The sequence below is a fragment of the Schistocerca americana genome, chromosome 4 (assembly GCF_021461395.2).
Source record: "Schistocerca americana isolate TAMUIC-IGC-003095 chromosome 4, iqSchAmer2.1, whole genome shotgun sequence".
Classification (NCBI taxonomy): Eukaryota; Metazoa; Arthropoda; class Insecta; order Orthoptera; family Acrididae; genus Schistocerca; species Schistocerca americana.
In genome coordinates, this window is record NC_060122.1 from 704,354,942 (window position 1) to 704,376,171 (window position 21,230).

At 41.7% G+C, this 21,230-nt stretch overlaps 1 protein-coding gene across 5 annotated transcripts in view; it reads right to left on the reverse strand.

Annotated features, from left to right (window-relative positions):
• LOC124613880 (homeobox protein homothorax) overlaps positions 1 to 21,230 on the reverse strand; it is a 998,899-nt gene that overhangs the window by 950,254 nt on the left and 27,415 nt on the right. For all 5 annotated transcript variants that reach the window (XM_047142615.1, XM_047142617.1, XM_047142614.1 and 2 more), the window contains exon 3: positions 5,311 to 5,452. In XM_047142615.1, coding sequence (XP_046998571.1) covers positions 5,311 to 5,452 — 142 coding nt within the window. The remainder of the gene's footprint in view (positions 1 to 5,310; positions 5,453 to 21,230) is intronic.

Here is a 21,230-nt window from a genome sequence, read left to right on the forward strand (position 1 = left end):
ACATCACATGAGAGAAAAGAGTGTCAGTGACTTATTATTTCGAAATTAATGACTTAACTCGTTAAAACGTTCGTCGTATTCGTGAAAAAGGTGGTTATGCATTTACACTTAGTGACACATTGTAACACCATTCGTTGCACAGTTCTTCGTCAGTTGCAAATCTATTCCATACAACATACAGTATCTAAAAATGGCGAAGCGCCACTGTGTACCAAGTGAAGGTATTTAATTACTGTCAGAAATATTCCTGAATACCCACCAATAATTTCTAAATGTGTGACTGGGAGTAATAACAGGCAAATGAAGCCTTTCGTCACTATTTCGTATTCGTTAACATCCAGATCTATCACCGCGCGAGTGTTAAGATTTTTAGCGTCTTGGAGACAAAGTCATCGGAATTGGTTTGTAGCTATGAAGACTTGTACAATGGGTCGCCATCAGGTTACACAGGGAACTAATTAACTCTGCGTCGAGATAAATGTATGGAATACTAAGGTGACGCACACTGTTGACACAGTTTGATATTCAACTGTTCGTAACTATAGTTTTCCGCAAGGTACTTCATTCACTTACTGCCAGCCTTACACGCAGAACTATCAGCTGACCATTCGTGAATATTCTTAAAGCAAACCTAAGGGTTTTTAGACTGATTCTTCAACGTATTATTAGTTTTTTTATAGGACGGTCGGAATGACCTTTTATTTAAGGAAGTAAACAGAGACATTTTCTTGTAAAGAAAAATTCCATTCAGATGCCAGTAACGCTCCCCTTGTTTGAGCCACACTTTCGTTATTCACACGTAACTAGTAATAAAAGTTACAAAAAAAGCCTAGGAGGATTAGTACATATTGCTATGTTATTGCAACTACACATTCAACTTTCAGTTACAGCTGGCAAAACATATGAAACAGATACAGATTTTTACTTTGAAAACAAACTAAAGAAAATCATCAGTTATAGTTTGTATTCAGAAAAAAAAACTGACGAATTTTGTGTTGTAATAAAATTCTTCTCCCCCATATTTCGTCACTAAAACAGCCTCAAAATTTGGAAACAAAAACTGTATTTAACACAACCCCTGCGTCTAATAAATCAAAGTTCATGAGAAATATTGTAAAGAATATGGGAAAGTGATCAGATTTCCAGATACGATATGTTACTGTGTTTACGAGAGTGCTGCAATGGGGATACCTCACACCGTAGTTGCACTTTTCTGGAATGTTGTACCGGTCCGCATTCGGCCCCTGCTGGCTACGCGGCTCGAACACGGAGCGCTGCTGCCTTAATCATTGAGCACCGCTCGACGCGCGTGAGCACCTAACTGGAAACTCAAACCAGCGGCCAATTACCAACCACCAGTACACATCTGCGTAACGAAGGCACTACACAAGCTTAACTTATTCCGCGTAGCAAAAATTTATTCCGCATTGCAAGAAACGAGGTCGTGCGAGGAGCGCTGGCAGCGAAATGCAAAATTTTTTGCTTGTTACTGCGAAATATTCCGTCCATAATGATATAGCGTAAAAAGACGTTAGGGCGGATTCGAGTCGATAAAAGGCTAAGGCTTCATTTAGCGTGATCATTTATGAAAGAAACCGCCTGGAATCAGACAAAAAAACCTTTATACCAAGTATGAAGTTAATAATAAAGTTACGTAAGAGAATTATTTCGCTACGTTTCGTCTTTTAGACATGATTCCACGCACGGTAGAGGTGACTCTTAATTACAATATCATAAAACGTCAGTCTCGTAATGACATCGGCTGCATTCCATGTACCAGAAATACTACGCTACTGAAAGCCTATATTCTGGACTCGATCTTAATAATCTGAGGCATGATTTAGCATATATGTCTATTTTATCTCCATTTCGGTCGATCGATGAAAACTTCGTACTGTGGAAGCATATTCTGTTGCCTCGGGTTTCGTTGAATCCATAGTATACGTGGAGTTTAGTCACTCTCACATTAGTTATGAGTGAGCACTACGGTCCGAGCAATGCGATTCTCCAGTGTATCTATGAAATCCGTTACGATATTTAGTAAAGGCGATGGGAAAGGCGTCTGCACACGTATCTTCGACGCTTCGGCTTTAGGAGCATAAGGGCAGTTGCAAAATGTCAACGCATAATGAAGGCACGTAGCACACAGAATTTTTCTGTGTATTACGGTTGTTTGCTGCTTGGAAGTTTCTGTTATACACAGTACAACGCTATGACTGAACGTAAATGACGTGTGAGAAATCAAAGATGGCGCACGTGCTCGTAGGAATGAAAGAAGGGAGAGGGTTTGGGGTTTAGCGTTCCTTCGAAGACATTCCCATTAGAGGCGGAGATCAAACTCAGAATGGGGGAAAGAGGCACCATCCAGCATTTTATCGTAAGCAACTTGGGAAAGCAAAGGAGGGGCGGATGGGGATTTGATCCCCGATCCCTCCTAAAACGAGACTAATACAGAAACTTTCTGGCAGATTAAAACTGTGTGCCGGACCGAGACTCGAACTCGGGAGTTCGAGTCTCGGTCCGGCACAGAGTTTTAATCTACCAGAAAGTTTCATATCAGCGAACACTCCGCTGCAGAGTGAAAATCTCATTCTGGAAGACTAATACTGCGACTCATCTCTCGGTCGCATAGAGGTGGAAGAGAAGTACGACTGTAAGTATGAAGAAAGTTTTTTGTTCCTAATGAGCATTAAAGATTGCATTACGTCTCATTTGTGCCGTTCATAGTTTAGAGAACACAAGAGGGGAAAAGTATAAGGGATGTAATCGTGTTGTGCATGAAGTATCTGTAGAGAAGTCTGCGTCCCAGCGGTGTCAATAGTACGGTAGAGCTTCGATCGTCCGAAACAATTGGGGGTGGCTGTACGGGGTACTTGTTTGTTGGGTGGTGCGTTTTCAGGGTGTAAAAATAACTCAACCAAACAGTCACGAAAACTTTTTGTGTTGGTGTCTACAGGAAAAACGTAAAGATTGTCTCTCCTAAGAGTCGTCACGCGCATTTTATGATGTTTCAGCTGACTTTTTTCACTTTCGGTTTTGCATTGTTTAGCTGGAATCGACCCAGACAAACCTTCCTCAGCACGTTTTTCATGCGACGCTCTGTCGACGGAAAGGGTCGATTTGTTTCCAGTTACAAACAAAATAATTTCTAAAGCGGAATTTTATGTGCCCATTTGACAGAGCACCCCCAAATTAGCCTAGTTCGATATTTGGTATATCGATATATATTACTACGCACAGTAAAGCACTAAGAATGAACAGCAATCCAGCAGCTATTCTGTGCCGCTGCATACCTGGCGGTAGGAGTCAGCACGGGCCAGAGCAGTACTGGCAACTCGTCGAATTTACTGTCCCTGTTAATACATATCGTTAAAACAAATATCGCACTAAACTTATCTGGGACCGCTGTGTCGAATGGGTACGTAAAATTCCGATTTAAAAACATCTTGTTTGTAAGGGGAAACAAACCGGCGCTTTTCGTCGACAATGGGCATCGCATGAAAAATGTGATGACCATTACTTGTTTGGGCTACACAATACCAAAAAGAAATTGCAACTGTCTTCTGAAATAGTAGAGGAAATGAGCCTGACGATTCTTACGTGAGACATACTGCATGTATTTTGTATCACGCGTCTTACAAATAACGCAGATAACTGACTTCATAGCCAGCTGGATTTCTGCCAGGTTTCTCGTTTTTCTGCCATGTAACTACATTCGCAATTTGTTAAAGTATCACTTTTCTTGTCGGTGTTCGATGCTGGTGCATTTCCAACTCCATACTCTCGAGGTAAGCTTGATCCACACTCATGAACAGGTTTATTATTTTAATGTTATCGGTCACACTACACGTGTTTTTGTTTGGTCACCATTACGAACAGCTCAACAGCACCAAGCGAAGACTGAAACGTCAGCAGGTAAAACCAACAACAACCGTTGGCAAATTTGAAAAAATCCGACTGGAACGTTTTCGGTTAATCGATGCTTCAGTCAGTCGGTACTGAGGTAATCAATGCTCTATTGTATGTTAGTAAAACTGGAATTATGTGGCGTTACTTAAGCAAATGCCTGAACGGATCAAACGACTGATGTCAGTGGAATTTTTATTTCTGCTTCAGTAGAAAGACGTCACTATTCAGGAAGTTTCATTAAATAAACTGTATCGTAGTTTTTTTGTTGATTCCATCCGGCATGTGTGTACTCTACTCAATACACTTGTCAGTAGATTTTTAGAAGGCTTTTGGCACTGTACCACACAAGCGGCTTGTAGTGAAATTGCGGGGGAATGTCGTCTCAGTTATGTGACTGGATTCGCGATTTCCTGTCAGAGGGGTCACAGTTCGCAGTAATCGACGGAAAGTCATAGATTAAAACGTAAGTGATCTCTGGCGTTCCCCAAGGAAGTGTTATAAAATATAGATCCTCTGATTTTCATTATCTATATAAATGATTTAGGACACAATTTGAAAAGCAGTCTTAGGTAGTTCGCATATGATGCTGTTATTTATCGTCTAGTAAACTCATTAGAATATCAAAACAAATTGCAAAACGATTTAGAAAAGTATCAGCACGGTGCAAAAATTGGCAATTTACCCTAAATAATGAAATGTTTAAGGTCATCCACATGATTGCGAAAAGGAATCCCTTAAATTTCGGTTACACGATAAAACAGTCAAATCTAAAGGCCGTAAATTCAACTAAATGCCTAGAAATTACAATTATGAACAATTTAAACTGGAAAGAACACACAGAAAATGTCGTGGGAAAAGCAAAAAAAGACTGCGTTTTATCGGCAAGACACTCAGGAAAGATTTACTACAGAACTGCCTGTACTACGCTTGTCCGTCCTGTTTTAGAATACTGCTCCGCTGTGTGGGATCTGTACCAAATAGGGTTATCGAAGTACATCGAGAAAGTTGAAATAAGGGCAGCACGTTTTGTATTCTCGCGAAATAGCGGAGAGAGTGTCAGTGAATTGATACAGGATTTGGGGTGGACATCATTAAAACGTAGGCGTTTTTCGTTGCGGCGGAATCTTCTCATGAAATTTGAATTCCCAACTTTCTCCTCTGAATGCGAAAATATTTTATTAACGCCGACCTACATAGGGAGAAACGATAATCATAATAAAATAGGGGTAATCAGAGCTCACTCATTTTTTCTGTGCGCTGTTCGAGACAGGAATAATAGAGAATTATTGTGAAGGCGGTTCGACGATCCCTCTGCCAGGCACGTAAGTGCGATTTGCAGGGTATCCATGTAGATGGTGCCGAGTTGCGGGGTTTTCCTCGCTCAGTGGTGGCGGGACTCACCTGCTTGGAGAAGACGGCGATGTCCTCGTTGAAGGACTCGGAGGAGCAGACGTCGCCTCCCGCGACGCCGGGCTCCCGCGGGGTGCACGTCGCCAGCTCGCACTTCTCGAAGATGAGCGCCAGCAGCGGGAACAGGGGGTGCCTGCAACCACAACAACAACACGTCGCGTCAGCTCATGCCCGCTCACAAGTGATTCGTGGATTATATGGAATAGAGAATGGAGAAAGAATTGAAAGGGATGGGTGGGAATTCGTGACTTCCAGCTGCGCAGGGCACTATGGTAATGCAATGACAAAAACTGAATATTTCTGCCGGACCCGGACGCGAACCCCGATTTATTGCTTCTCGTGAACGGTTGCCTTAATCGTTTCGGCCATCCGGACACGGTTCCTGACCAACTCAAACTTCCAACTTGATCGCATTCTGCTTTGCAGCGTTTCTCTTCCATTAACGCCAACTCGCAAGTTGATTCCCGTAGGAGTTCGGACAATAGTAGTGAATCCGCACTGAAACGAACGTCAAGGAGCCGTCGCGCTCTTGCAGAAATGTGTACATTGAGTGGTTACTTTTGCTGTCGTACATGACGAACAGCAGGGATATTACTCAAATTTATAAATTTCTAATTCTTGGATCCTGCCAACTAGCCGACGAGCTCCTCGGGCTCTGACGACTAGACAAAATCTACACATATATTCCATATGCCTGTGCTCAACAGGTGTTTCTTGAGTCTGTTTATATACCGTTAAATGGGGTACCAAATGACGTTTGTCAATGGACTGAGGTTTCCTTCAACGAAGACGCAGCGTGTTGTCTTGAATGAAGAATCATCAACAGAAGTAGAAATAACTTCTGATTTGCCTCAGGGAATTGTGTTGGGACCCTTCTACCCACGCTACACGTATATTAATCAGTTGCCAGGCATTATTTATACTAACCTCAGATTCTACAGATTATACAGTTATCTGCAGTGAGCAGGAAAACAATTCGACCAAATGTGTAGGGCAGAAAAAATGGCTCTGAGCACTATGGGACTCAACTGCTGTGGTCATCAGTCCCCTAGAACTTAGAACTACTTAAACCTAACTAGCCTAAGGACATCACACACATCCATGCCCGAGGCAGGATTCGAACCTGCGACCGTAGCAGTCTCACGGTTCCGGACTGCGCGCCTAGAACCGCGAGACCACCGCGGCCGGCTGGAGGGCAGAAACAAAACGTAAACAAATCAATTTGAGTATAAGAACTAAGGATCGCAGTTGCATATTTTCGGCGCTGTAAGAACGTAATTGAAATGTGAAATATGTATGTCTTTACCCTCAAAATGAAATGTAATTCACAGCAAAAATACATGTAAAGAAAATGTTTGGACTAATCAATCGTCACGACAAGAACAGGAGAAACTGAAAGCATCACATGCACGTGTGTCATATTCAACTGACGTAGCATGCAGTACTTCACTGGAAATTAAAACAAATCACATGACTATGTGTCATGTTTTAACATGCCCTAAAAAGGTAAAAGCACACAGACGTGCCATCTCTTAATTAACATAAGTATATAGTAATAAGTCTTGAATTTGACCACCGTTTTCACGCTGGCATCCCCAATTCCGCTACTCAAATTCCTTCGTTCGGTCCTGTATTTCTGCTCTACACTTTTGTTCAAATTGTTTTTCCGCACCCTGTGTAATGACGTATTATCTGCCAAACCTGCGCAGATATTCGGTCATATCATGACTAGATTTCAGAGAGGTGGCAAGATTGGAAACTTACTTCAAATGTACAGAAAAATAAAACTGTACGCTTCGCAAAACGCCGGAAAGCAGAATTCTACGACAACAGTATCGACGAGTGACAATTATTACAGCCAGACAAATCATACAAGTACGTAGGTATAACAATTTGTAGACATCTGAAATGGAATTATAACAAAGGCTTAAGCGAGGGTAAAGGAACTGCACACCAGTCCAGTGGCAGAATACTGGCAACATCCAATGTGTCTACAAAGAACTCTGACAACGCTTGTAGGAACAATCTTACACAGTGAACGCAAATGTATTATTGAGATTGACACACAATGTACGGAACCATGCTTTCACGAATTCTAATGCTATATTCATAATAACCTTACTAAGTAAATTTCTGTAAAACGTGCTGTTTGTGACAGTATTGCCCAATTTACTCTTCACCCTCAAGCTCCCATTCAGATTGCTCGAGTCTATTTCTGGTCGGTTTGACCAGCATTGTTAGTAGTACGATAACAGCGGTAAATAACAATATACAGATAGATTTACCAACGAAGAGTTGGCCGATACATGTCTTGTGCATGGTTTCTCTGAATACAATGGAATAGTGGCATAACTATGCGGTGCTGAGGTGTTCCCGCAGCCATGATAACCATACCACTTTTGCATCGTCTGAAAGTTTTGTATTATTTTGTGTTTTATTCGTATTGGTGTTCGCATATTACAGGCTGTTATGAAGACATTTTCATAGAACCAAATGTGACTGTGGTATGAAACTGAATAATTAGTAATTACTTTATTACCTTCTGACGAACAACCGGAGACCACGGGAGCCTTATACCGAAATATTCAGAGAATATCGCTGAACGATGTAGCAAATTTAGTTGGCGCAGTTCCGGTTCACACTGTGTAAAACTTTTATAAAAAGTCCGTACTGTCATGTGACCTGGTAACGTGAATTAATTTCCTTCAGAAAACCTTAATAATGTTCTTTTGTCTTTCTTTTCTGTTTGAATATGTCCTTCTTCTTCTTCTTCTTCTTCATCCATCACCATCACCATCAACACCACTTCACGTGTTAGGCAAATTGCTTGTTACGGTACTCCATCACTTGTATGGTCTTCCTACATTTTTCTTATACTGCGTTTATAATTGAGAGCCTTCACCGTGAATCTTTCTGCACCCATATGATATACATGTTCCTTCCATTTTCTCCTATTTTCTTTATTTTTCGTTTCGGTTATATTTCCTAAACCTTTCTTTATACCTTCATTTCATTTTCGATATTCCCTAGTGTTTCCTTCTACTTTTCTTAGAAATGAAATGATCGTGGCACTGATAGGCGGGAGCCCCGTTCGGGGATGTATGGCAGCCGAGATGCAAGTCTTATTTCAGGCGAGGCCACATCGGGCGATTTGAGTGTCGTTGATGAGATGAGACGATATGATGATGGTGATGATGAAGATGATGATGACAACACAATATCCAGTCCATGAGCGGAGAAAGATCTCCAACCCGGCCGGTAATCTACCCCGGGCCCGCTGCATTGTAGGCAAACACGTTATCACTCAGTTAAGCAGGTTGACACTTTTCTTAGAAATCTCATTTCTTGAACCTGTATATACTTTCTCGGCGTCTTCTTGTTACCCATACCTCACTTTCGTAAGTGAGCGTTGGTAAAGCTATTGTTTTATAAAATTTCAGTTGGGTTTTTTTTCTGGCATTATTCTGCCAAATTTTAAGATGGTTCCACATACGGAATAAGTTTAATTTTTGGCCCACGTCATAGTTATACATTCGTAAGATCAAATGGTTCAAATGGCTCTGAGCACTATGGGACTCAACATCTTAGGTCATAAGTCCCCTAGAACTGAGAACTACTTAAACCTAACTAACCTAAGCACATCACACACACCCATGCCCGAGGCAGGATTCGAACCTGCGACCGTAGCAGTCCCGCGGTTCCAGACTGCAGCGCCAGAACCGCACGGCCACCGGGGCCGGCATTCGTAACTGATGTAGCAACCTAAATATTTAAAATGTTCTATTTGCTCCAAGATTTTATTATTAAAGAGTAAGTTTTGTATCTAACTGATAGTCTACCCTCTCCCCGACGTGTCTCCAAGTGAGCAGAAATTCCGGCACTCGGTCACAGTCACTACTGTCGGGATTTTGGCTCACCCAGATAAGGGCAAGGACAGAAATCATTCCCTTTCCTATGCGATGTGAGCATAACTACCACTGGCATGTAAACACGTTTCTTTAGGGCCTCTGTACCAAATTCCGTAGTGAGTCTCTAAGCATAAATTGACGCTATAGCAACAGTAAGTACGCTTCCATCAAATGAGCAGAGCAAGTCGAGGTCGGTAGAGAAGCTGGGAGAGAGACCATTGTTTTGATCGAGAGCCCTGCGAACACACATACACACACACACACACACACACACACACACACACACGCCCTCGGGCGCGACACAATGAGCAGTGCTGCGGAATACACGCCCACTTGTTTCCGCGCGGCGAGCCGGGCCCGTCCGATCCGAATTATCCGCGCCCCTTGGAAAAGCACGCGCCTCCAGCCAGCCGCTGCCACGGCCGCCGCACTAATAAGATTATTTAATAGGTTTCCGGCCGAGTAAGGGCGCAGGTGCCACTCTGCGCGCTAACGTGGCGGTCTCCGCTGCGGACCGGCGCGTCATTAAACACGGCTTTAATTACGGCGCCGCCTCGCGGTTCTCTACCACCATTATGGCGACGCGGCTCATACCTGTTTAAAGAGGGAAATCCTCGCGAAAACTATAAACTGCCAGGGTGTGACTTTTGACAGCAACGAAGGATCTCAAACCACCAACACAGGCAGCATTTTTCGCTGCTGCCCTGTCATTAATTTATTTTCTCGACCTTCTGACGATTGAAGTTACTCTAAATCTCTTTTAGATGTGAAACATGTACGTCACACATTCTCTTGTACAACTTACAGGCCAATATTTGAAGTTTCCAGAGTCTTGCATTTTCATTTATTCTCATTTTTATTACGCCTATAACTAATTCTGACAAAAGTGTTAAACATGTATTATCCAATCGAGATGCCTTATTTTACAGCCGGCCGAGGTGGCCGAGCGGTTCTAGGCGCTACAGTTCGCAGGTTCGAATCCTGCCTCGGACATGGATGTGTGTGATGTCCTTAGGTTAGTTAGGTTTAAGTAGTTCTAAGTTCTAGGGGACTGATGACCTGAGATGATAAGTCCCATAGTGAGCAGAGCCATTTGAACCTTATTTTACATAAAAAGCGTGCATTATATAATTGACTGGAAATAGTTCATATAACATGGGTGCAACACACGTGTGACAGGGTTGCAGACGGTACTACTGTTATACAAAACAGTGGAGAATTATGTCATCGGTGAAATTCTACAATGTATTTACTTTCGAGTTTGGTATCAACCTGGGTCGAAAATAGTATAGCCATATTTCATTCTCAAAAAATGTGAGCAGCGTCTGTTAAGAACTGAATGTTATCTAGCATAGGCTTGTTGACCTGAATAAATACTCTTTATAACATTTCAAGCCATGGAAATGTTCCAGTGTATTAAATGCAGCACTCTTTCTCCACGTGAAAAACAACAGAACGAGAGAACTTCGAATCGTACTTCACTTTAAAATCTTGATTTCCAGCGAAAACTTTCGGTGGCACAAAGTAAAAGCACGAACAACTTCTGCTGTGATATCGTGCGAAAATAACTTTATCATTTAGTTTCTTGTGATATCCTATCTTTAGATGATGATGATGATGATGATGACTATGAGATGATGTTTGGTTTGTGGGGCGCTCAACTGCGGGTTATCAGCGCCCGTACAAATTCCCAACCTCTGCTCAGTCCAGTCTCGTCACCATCATGAATTATGATGAAATGATGAGGACAACAAAAACACCCAGTCATCTCGAGGCAGGTGAAAATCCCTGACAGTGCCGGGAATCGAACCCGGGACCCTGTCCTCGGGAAGCGAGAACGCGACCGCGAGACCACGAGCTGCGGACGCCTATCTTTATAATTCGTGACTGTGTCAATCTGTGAATTCTAAATCAACATATTTAGACAACAAATTTAAAAAAATGTTCATAAAAGGTTTTTCACAGACCTTGTAACTTGGCGTGTGAGGTAATTGAAAGAAGTTGGAACCAAATCTGAAAGCGACTTATTTGAGAAATTAAATGATATTAGTTAAAAAGTCTTATCCGCTTATAGCACTACACGGAAGACTGAAATGTGCTTGTGGATTCATAATAATCATTAGAATTGAAAGTCGTAATGAAATCCTGTTAGCCACCATATTTTTTTTAACGGGTCCACAACCCGAAAAGTTGGGGATCCATTGCCTTAATAAGCTCTATTCGAATCAAACTGCCCAGAGAAAAATATATTCGATATATTGTTTTCTGGTGCGCTATTCGTATATACATAATCATTGTCGCACATGTAGTATATTCGTACAAGCATTGCTGGGCTATCATATGGAGCAAATGTTATGCAATTTAAGTTTAGTCCACGTAGCTGTAGACCGTAACTTGCGTATCGAATACCATTATTTGTGAAGTATTTTCTGCCTTTAGTGCGGCTTAATTCAATTTGCTTCAGTTTTTCATTGGTTACGTATATTGCAATAGTGGTATGAGCCCTTTGTTTTTACATTTAACGAATTTGAACAAGGCAAGACGTGTCACGGCCAGAGGCGGGCACGCAGTGAAGGGCTCGCTGCTACTCTTGTGTGGACAGCGACGGCGCCTGAAGAGCCGGAGTACTTCAGCTGATGAAGGCCGGAGCACATTTCATCAGTGTTTGGACAATAAATTAATCTAGGCCAGCGCTTAAACGGCAACTTAACGAACACCAAATGGGCGTTAAAACTCCGTGATGGCTGATGCTCTAGTACGTGCAGCTACCCAGCTTTGCAGGAGTGCACAAAAAAAATTACATCCCGACAAAAGGATGACAGAGTATAGTATGGGAACAAAAGGCTACACTGCATTTCTAATGAAACGTCTTAGAATTTTGTTTGGATTCATCGGTTATAATATGTTGTTGTATTAACGCGAAAGACGTACTGTTTGAAATTTCGGAGTGTGTACGGGAGAGGAATTTGATATCCCGCAGACATCGTAGTAATCGGAGACGGAGAGCTCCTTGGAAGCAATTCATAAAATAGAGGATATTCAAAAATTCAATGTATAAACCGACATGTATTACGAGGGAGCCAATAACAAATAGATTTCATTAGGCAACCAAGTGTTGGGAAACGCATATTCAGAGAGCACTAGGCACGCGTAAGTACGCCCGTGGCGGAGATAAACAGAAAATACTATCTTCAAATATCGTTACACGACACATGTTTTAGGTACCAACTGTTTTTACGTCCTGACGATCGGACTGAATCAGTAAACATTGTTAATAGAACGAAACTGGATTTCCTCTTTCGTCTGGACAATTATTCCCTGGCACGCCGACAACAACTCATGATCCACGGGAGCTGTATTACCGTGCTACCCAAGGTTGAAGAGGTTAGGAGATGGCTTCAGGATGAAAGCATATCCTTCATGACCACCCTTTAGGCTCATCTGGTTGCCTCCGGAAGGTGGTTGTAAGTGAATGCTCGGCTGTTGTGCGTTCCATCGACACGACATATCGCCTCTCCTCGGTTGCCTGTCGCCCATGTAGGCTTGCAGTTCGTAAGTTGATACTTTGGCTGTCTACAAGTTCAGCTTGTGCCAAAGTTACTTATCACGTTATTGACAGGTGTTTTGCCAAAGACGTTCCTATCCTGGTCTGTAACTTCTTGTCGAATGGCACAGTCCCAGACGATTTAGTCCGGAGTGTCGATTGCTCCACATTCACAAATATGTGTGGTGCGTTGTATTTTCATTATATTTCTTGCTCTGGAGCTATCGAAGTGTATTCCACTCCTGGTCCAGCGCTGTAGATAATGGTGCTCATTTTGAATATTTATTGTAACACTGATCCCAACGATAAAGTACTGAGACACATTTAACATTGCTTTAATCTCAACCATATCCAATGACTTCTTGGATACTCCGAACTCACTCAATATGCAGTTCCGTCACTTGACTGCTTAACGAAATATATTTTTTTGTTGTTTCCGTCAGTCCGGAGCTCGTGGTCGTACGGTAGCGTTCTCGCTTCTTGAGCAACGTAGAGATTGAAAAACATTGGGGGGGGGGGGGAAGGGCTGCAACCCTATCTCACTCTCCGTCTGAACCACTGCCCCCCTTCATGTCCTTCGACTCTTATGTATGCAGTCTGGTTTTTGTACAAGTATTCCAACCTGACGGAGAGACACGGATAAAGAAGGGTAAATTTCTCCCAGAATTTGTGCTACAGGTATCAAGACACTATGGTGGTGGCAGAATGGGTGCAACACTGCTACCAGACAGGAGTAGCGGGTTTCAGATCCCCGTACGTACACATAAATTACGGTTTTTTAGGTTATCCCTATATCATTTCAGGCAATACTAGGGTTGTTGCTGTCATACAGTCGTGGCTTATTCGTCCCGTTTTCCGTCCCCTAGTGAGCTACCGGCGCGGTAAGGCGTGTCACGTATCTCTAAATTCCCTCTCAACGGTGGGGCAATGGCGTAACTGAGCGCCGTGCGCCGAGGAGTTAGCTGTGCGGGCAGGGTCGCGTACCTGGCGGTCGTGGCGCGACTCCCGGCAGACGCCGATCAGTCAGCAGCTCGCGTTTTGACAAATAACGGCGTCCCGCGGCCGACCTCTGACCCGTAAATTAGCGCGGCGACAGCAGGCCCGTGCGCTCCGCCCCGGCCACATAAATCCACGTCCGCCGCCGCATGCCCGGCGTCGACCACCAGACCGCCGTCGCAACGGCCACGCCCAGCCAATACTTACCTGACGCAGCCACGTAACACCGCAGCCCGCGACCCCTAGGACAGAGTCGCCTATTCAGTAGCGGACCAGGCATATGGCGTGGCCATAGCACCTTTCGAACATGCAATACGCCCTGTGTATAATCCTATGTCTTGTCGTAAGCCCGAAAAATGAACGGCAGGTGCATTATCAACCTTCCCTTTTTCCATGTGTTGAGGTATCTGATAAAAAGCATGACGATCATTGCTGTTCAAAACATTTTAGCCTTCAAACTTCAAGAAGAGATTAATAATTTCAGTTCCAAAGAAGGCAGGTGCTGAAAGAAGTGAAGATTACTGAACTAAGGACGGGAAAAACCGACCGGTTAAAACTGATACTGGTATTGTAATTCTGCATAACCGATGTTTTTCTGTTTTTTGTTTGGTCTCAGTTATAACAGGTGCTTTTTTTTTTAGTAAGTCGATGAAAAACCGAAACATCAATTAGGCACAGCAGCGGTGGTAAAATTTTTGATTTTTAAATAAACCTATTTTAAAATCATGTAAGTCTTATTCTAAAAATTTTTATTGCTTTGAAATATTCCGTTATTGTAGAAAATGAGAAAAACGATCTCTGCTATTTTAACAATAATGTCGAAAAAAACGAGCAACAAACACGTACCGCATTGCTGAGACAATAATGTATCTGTTAACAAGTGGTGTGGCCTATTGAACAATACATATTACATGCAGTGTGCGTGAGATGTCCTATCTGGTCCATATGGTAGGTTCTCGCTGTTGTTGGACATTATTGTATTACAAAATGGCTCTGAGAACTATGCGACTTAACTTCTGAGGTCATCAGTCGCCTAGAAGTTAGAACTAATTAAACCTAACTAACCTAAGGACATCACACACATCCATTCCCCAGGCAGGATTCCAACCTGCGACCGTAGCGGTCACTCGGCTCCATACTGTAGCGCCTAGAACCGCACGGCCACTACGGCCGGCTTATTGTATTACAGAATGGCATCATCTGCACCTATTTCACAAAGTATGGTACCAATGAAGTACAACGCTTCATTTGCCTTAGAGCAGTAGCCACAACAGATTAGTGACATCGTATAAGGAAGAAACCTGAAACTTAACAGTTCATTCATAGTTTACAATAAAACTAGTATGTATCTGTTGCCTGTGTTTGCATAATATGCCTTTGTCTTCTTGTAGCCCCTGAAAACGGTCAAATTAATACGAAAAATAGCTTTCTCCAGCCTCAGTTTTCAGCCAGTATCCCTGATTAATCCTAATGCCTCAATAGTCATTTTTGACAGAGTTTTAAAAATATGGTATCAGCAGGAGAATAGTGGTGATTTTTTGTAGTATTAAACCACTTAAAACTTTTCCAGAAAAGCGGCGAACGATAGACAGACTAAGTTTTGTTTTATTTCACTTTATGTTTCGATTCTATGTACTGAAAGGTGGCTACACTGAGCCACAGCGCCAGAGATTGCGCCAAAGAGTATTATTCAGCCGCCTCCACTGGCAGTGCTTGTCGAGAAGTTGTAGTGGGCAGTGTTTGTTGAGATGTGGTAGTGGAGAGTGCTTATTGAGAAGTAGCAGTAGGCAGTGCTTGTTGAGATGTAGCAGTGGTGAGTCGTTGTTGAGAAGTTCCCATAGAGAGTGCTTGTTCAGATGTTGTCATATTGTTTTGATGGGCTAGAAACCAGATATTGTTGGATTGGGGATGCTGTAATGATCAGAGTGTGCTTTTCGTCAATATATATGAAGGTAAAGAAATTCCTTTTTTTTATTATTTCAATGTCTTAAACAATAATGCCTCTTGGACACAGGTTCAGTCAACAAAGCATCTGGCTCGTGTTCTTGTATTAGACTGTATTTCTGGTTTCTATGTGTAATTATAGTATTTGTTTATTTTTTTTTTATTACTTCAGTATAAATGGTATTTAAAATATCTTGTCGTATTGAGGAAGAACCGTGCCAGATGTGTACGTTGAATCACACTTCCACACACAGAACAGCGATACTTGTGCCTTGTTGTTTCATAGCTTTCATAGTTGCTGGGGACTTAACGCGAGTTTTCTTTCGTTCTTTGTTGTTATTCTATGCAGTCAGATTGCGGAGTAATACTAGTCAGGGCCAACCGGTTACTAGACTGCGTAACCGGACAGACAGCTACTAAGATTAAAAAGTATTTGCATTCATAATTTAATTAAGCCCCCATGCAGTACCTGCAAACTGATGTGGTCAAAGTGTTTCAATCTTTGTTTGATGTGTACGTTTATTACAGGAAATAATAGGAATAAAACACCGAAAATCGGCTACTTCGGAAACCGGTTATTTTAACCGGTTTTATCACTCAGGTTAAACTGGCACTGAAAAAAACCGATGCAACCGAAAACCGGATGTTTCAGCGATAACCGCCATTCCTATACTGAACCATCAGTTTCGTAAACAATGGTTGCAAAATACTGCCCTGAACTACGAGGGAGCGCGAACTTTTTTATTCTGTTCTCAGTTCCGGTTCAGATATTAGTTGTGATGCATATTGCTTGGTCGACTTTCCGTTTCACTGACGCAAGTTGCCCTCTGCCGCTAGATGGCTCCGAATTGTAGCGTGCAACGTGGAGGCGTCTAATGTAACTGTGATGGTGCGTGAGAGACAACCAGAGAACTGAAAGCACGACTTCGAAGAGTTAGTCCACACAAGGGACACCCCCTCCTTCAGCACGACAATGCTGGGCCACACACGAGCATTGCGACATTTGCAACAATCCGACGCCTTGGGTTCACTGTCATCTATCATCCTCCACACAGTCCCGAATTGGCCCCATCCGACTTTCATCTGGTTCCACAACTTAAAGAGCACCTTCGAGGGCTTCACTTTCAGTCATGAAGCAGTGCAAGTAGATGTGAGATTGTGGCTCCGTCAAGCAATCTACAGTGACGGTATCAACAAACTGTTCTCTCGTTGAGAGAAATATGTTGGGTGCCAGGATGACTATGTTGGGGAAATTAATATGTACACACGAACAATAAAGATAGAGAATCTTAATAAAATGTGTTTTACTTAAAAATGCTGTAAGGGTTTACACATAACAAATTTCGAGGCGTTACTTTTCGGCACGGCTTTGAATTTACAGAGGAATGGAAATACTGGCAAAAACCGTCCTCGGGGAAGATCGGTTTGGGTTCCTGAGAAACACGGGAACAAAACTGACCCTACGACCTATCACAGAATATAAGCTGAAGAAACAGAAACCTACGTTAACAGGTAGTTTAACAGAAACATATCAATTATGTTTACTGGAATACATTCTTTAATATTTTGGAAGTAGCAGGGATAAAATAAAACGAGTGGAAGGATTTCTACAAGCTGCATACAAACTATAGTTACATAAGTGGAAGGGTATGAAAGGGAAGCAATAGTTGAGAAGGGAGACACATGTTCGTAGCCCATCCCTATTATTTAAAATGTACATTGACCAAGCTGCAAAGGAAACCAAGGAGAAATTTGATAAAGAAATCAAAGTTTAGGGAGGCAAATCAAAACTTTGAGGTATGTCGAAGAGATGGCAATTTCGTCGGAGACGGAAATCTAGTGGAAGGGAATGTGTAGTATCTTGAATAGAGGTTATAAGATGAACATCAACACTAGCGCTATAAGGATAAGAAAAGTGTAGTCGTATTAAGTTGAATGAATCTGAGGGAATTGTATTAAGAAACGAAATGCTGAAAGTAGTAATCGAATTATCCTCTTGGGGCAGAGAAATAATACTGACAATGACTGAAACAAGAGAGGATATAAAATGCAGGCTGGCAATACTGAGCAAGAAATGGAGAAAAAATGCACAACCCATTCTATTAATTTAAAACTTGTAAGACATTACTTCCATTTTAGCACAAGCTTTATCTACTCTACATTCACACACTTCACCTCGTTGGCGTGACATTCGTAAGGCAACTATGTATCCAAAAATGTAGATCCTGTAAGCAGCCGGAATTCTCAAGAACTTATGAGATTCGAAACACGCGGTATTGGGTGATTCAAATGTGTTTCCAAAAACTAGCACTGGAATGTTCCACGTGGGAGGCTCTGGAATTACTGACATTTAAGGTTGAAGACACAAGAACGGGTAAACATATGTATGTTTCGAGACTGATAAGTACACCTTTCTGTTTTCATATTATTACAAATGCTAGTGCATAATGCGAACATGGTCAACGTTGATTCTGCATGCTCCAAAAACCACGTTACGGTATTTGGCAGAGGGTACACTTTGTATCATTAAAGTGCACCCGCTCCCACCCCCTTCCCCGTCTCCCGCGCATTCACCACACACAAATTCAACCTACTTGTTCCATTCTCAGAGGCGTCTGAATAACTCGGAATTTCTCTGATTTTATTACTTGACATGTGTTTCAATCGTCAAAAAGTCATCTCCCTTCAAGCCGTGGAAGCAGGTCGGTGCACCGTTTGTCCATTATCCTTAGTGACGTCTCAGATCATAAAAATGTATTCTCCACAATAAGTATGAAAAGCGCCAGAAAACCATATGCTGTCACGGCCCTTGCGAAACCAAGAGGCACAAGACCACCTTCGGAACACATTCTTCAGATGTGTAACATACAGACGTTGCATGGATGACCTAAGATGACTGAAAATATAACGATGACACTTAATAAGTTACGTGAATATCCTTAACACAACTTTTACTATTTAAAATTGTAATCTTACATGGTCTGAAGGGAAAGCAGTCGAGGAAACAGTTTTTAAGCTTTTAGTACACTGCCTTCTCTTTAGAGACAATCCTTTCCCCCTTCGACAGTCAGACTTAACTCAGTACAGATCTTGCGGTATTCTATTGCGAAAGTGGTCACAAATCCTTCGCGAAACTGCTAAGATATAATAAGTAGAGCTATTAAGCCGAATATATAGCTTTACACTGAGACACATCAATGAAAATTGATATTGTCAAGGACCTTAGAAGAGAATGGGGAACATACTGCAGGTTGCAGATGTAGATACTATCACAGACACAAATGCTATTCAGCTTGTCTAATCATATGAAGAACAAAGAATGTCATTCAGTTGAAGAAAGAAGACAAAAAACACCTTTATTCAGATGGGATGATTCAAGAACAACATACAAAAATTAACTTAATACACTCTGAGAATAATATCGAAAGTAAGCTAAGTAATAACCAAGACCTGTAACATTTTTACCCTAAACGCAGTGTACGAGTTCTAATTTTGATTTACACTATGGTTAGCTTCCCTTCAGTAACAGGAAGGATCACAAGCAACAAGAAATGCCAGACAGCGTATAGATACATTTAATATTTCTACTTAGTAGAAACTGAAGCAAATTTGGTATATTATGACACGTAACTGCGAAATATTCAGCCATAATCTATCACATACATAATGATTTTGCCATAGCTTACAACTACGAGCACAAGACAGCAATTTCTGTTCCAAACCAGATGACTTCCCCTTAAACCTGGTGAAAAAACTCCATTTATGTCCAGTTAAAAACATTACAGCTTTTTTTATGGTAGCTCTCGCTGGGAAACAGAAAACACTTTCATTTGCTATTCTTACGACTACAAAGTGCCTGTAAAATCGCTGTATCATTTGCATAAATATTTCGTCCTACTTTAAGTTCCGCTTCTTCACCAATTACATATTCACTTCCTCCGCACTCAGAGTACGTGTAAAATACATTGTCTTCTCTCCACATAATGGATCGGTGTCTCTCAACTCTCTCGGGGAGATGCACACGGATACCGGACGATGTTATTTTTAATATATGTTGCTTTGAGATTCTGGAGTAATGTTAGATGCACAATTTGGGTTAATTTGATCACAGGATGTATTTTACTTTTAAATGAAACATAAGAGTCAAGTAATATATACTGTATATTCAGTTCCACGCTGCGACAAATGTGTGTTCAACATTCAGACCAAAATTATCATCCCCGTGAACAGTTTAATGCATAAGTCAGAGAACGAAAAACTGAACAAAGGATAACACCTTCTTTCAATACATGCTGTGCGCCAGCGAGGGATTCAGGAAGTGTGAACAAGGCACCGTAAAAATGTATCGATGAAGTGTCTTAAGGATTCACCTACTTGGAATTGCGCTTACTGCTTTAATATTAATGACTAGGATTTCTCAGCTCCTGTTACATAAAGTAGCGTAACCTGCAGACAGGACAGTTTCATTCAAGTACGTCCCTAGAAGTTACTCCGTTATAAATGTGTATCTTCATATATTTATGCACACAGCTAATAAATAAGTAGAAATCAGTTTCAGCAAACATGACGGTACACTCAGTGTGAGTAGTGGTAATGATATCAAAGAAACCACAAACAAGCAGTACAAAATGCGAGTCCATCTTTGATACAAGGTCACAAAAGAGAGAAATGCAGAAAATAGTCCCCTAAAAATTCCAAAGACGGCGGATATAATTTGTTCGTGAAACACCCAATAACAATGGCGGCTACTGAACGTAGTAAACCTGTTGTATCGCATTATCCTTTGTTTCTGCATGTAGGTATTGACCCTAATGATAATTTCAGACCGAATGAAGTCATATCAAAACTGTGACATTATATCCTAGATTTCAGAAAAGTTCTATTGAAATTTTTAAAGTATGAAAAACCCTCAATGAACAGAACAAAATATCTAACTAAACATACGGATATAATGACGCGAAGATCGATACAGAATTTTGTGAGCTTACCTACCTGAAGGAGGAAAATATCATACAGGGTATTCGGAAATTCCCGTCACGAACTTCTAGGACTCGTAGAGGAGAGAGAGTACGTAATATCTGGAATAGGAACCCATGTCTGCGACGGTTTCAATTCAGATGAGTAACGCATCGAAGTCTGCTGAGGATCAGAGAAAAGTCTCAGAGTAGTTTTCCCTAGTATGCAATAGGGTAGACAGGATGAAGTGTACCACGTCAGGCTGTTTCTTGTGGAGTATCATGCAAAGTAAAATTTACAAGACTCCTGTAGACGCAGAAGAAGTCTACTGGCCCGAGTTCTCGCCCCTGAATTAGAACTGAAGAGACACCAGGTGGGATGAAGAGACAGTAGTCACCACATCGAGCCCCTGTTGTAATGCACCAGTACTGTTCCGTACGTACAGTATACTGGATCCTTTTTTGTTTTGGAATAATGAAAACATGTAATGATTAAGTTTTGATACAAAGAAATGTGCTCGAGTGATAAATGGATGCTTCGTTATGTATCCTTTCGAACTGTTT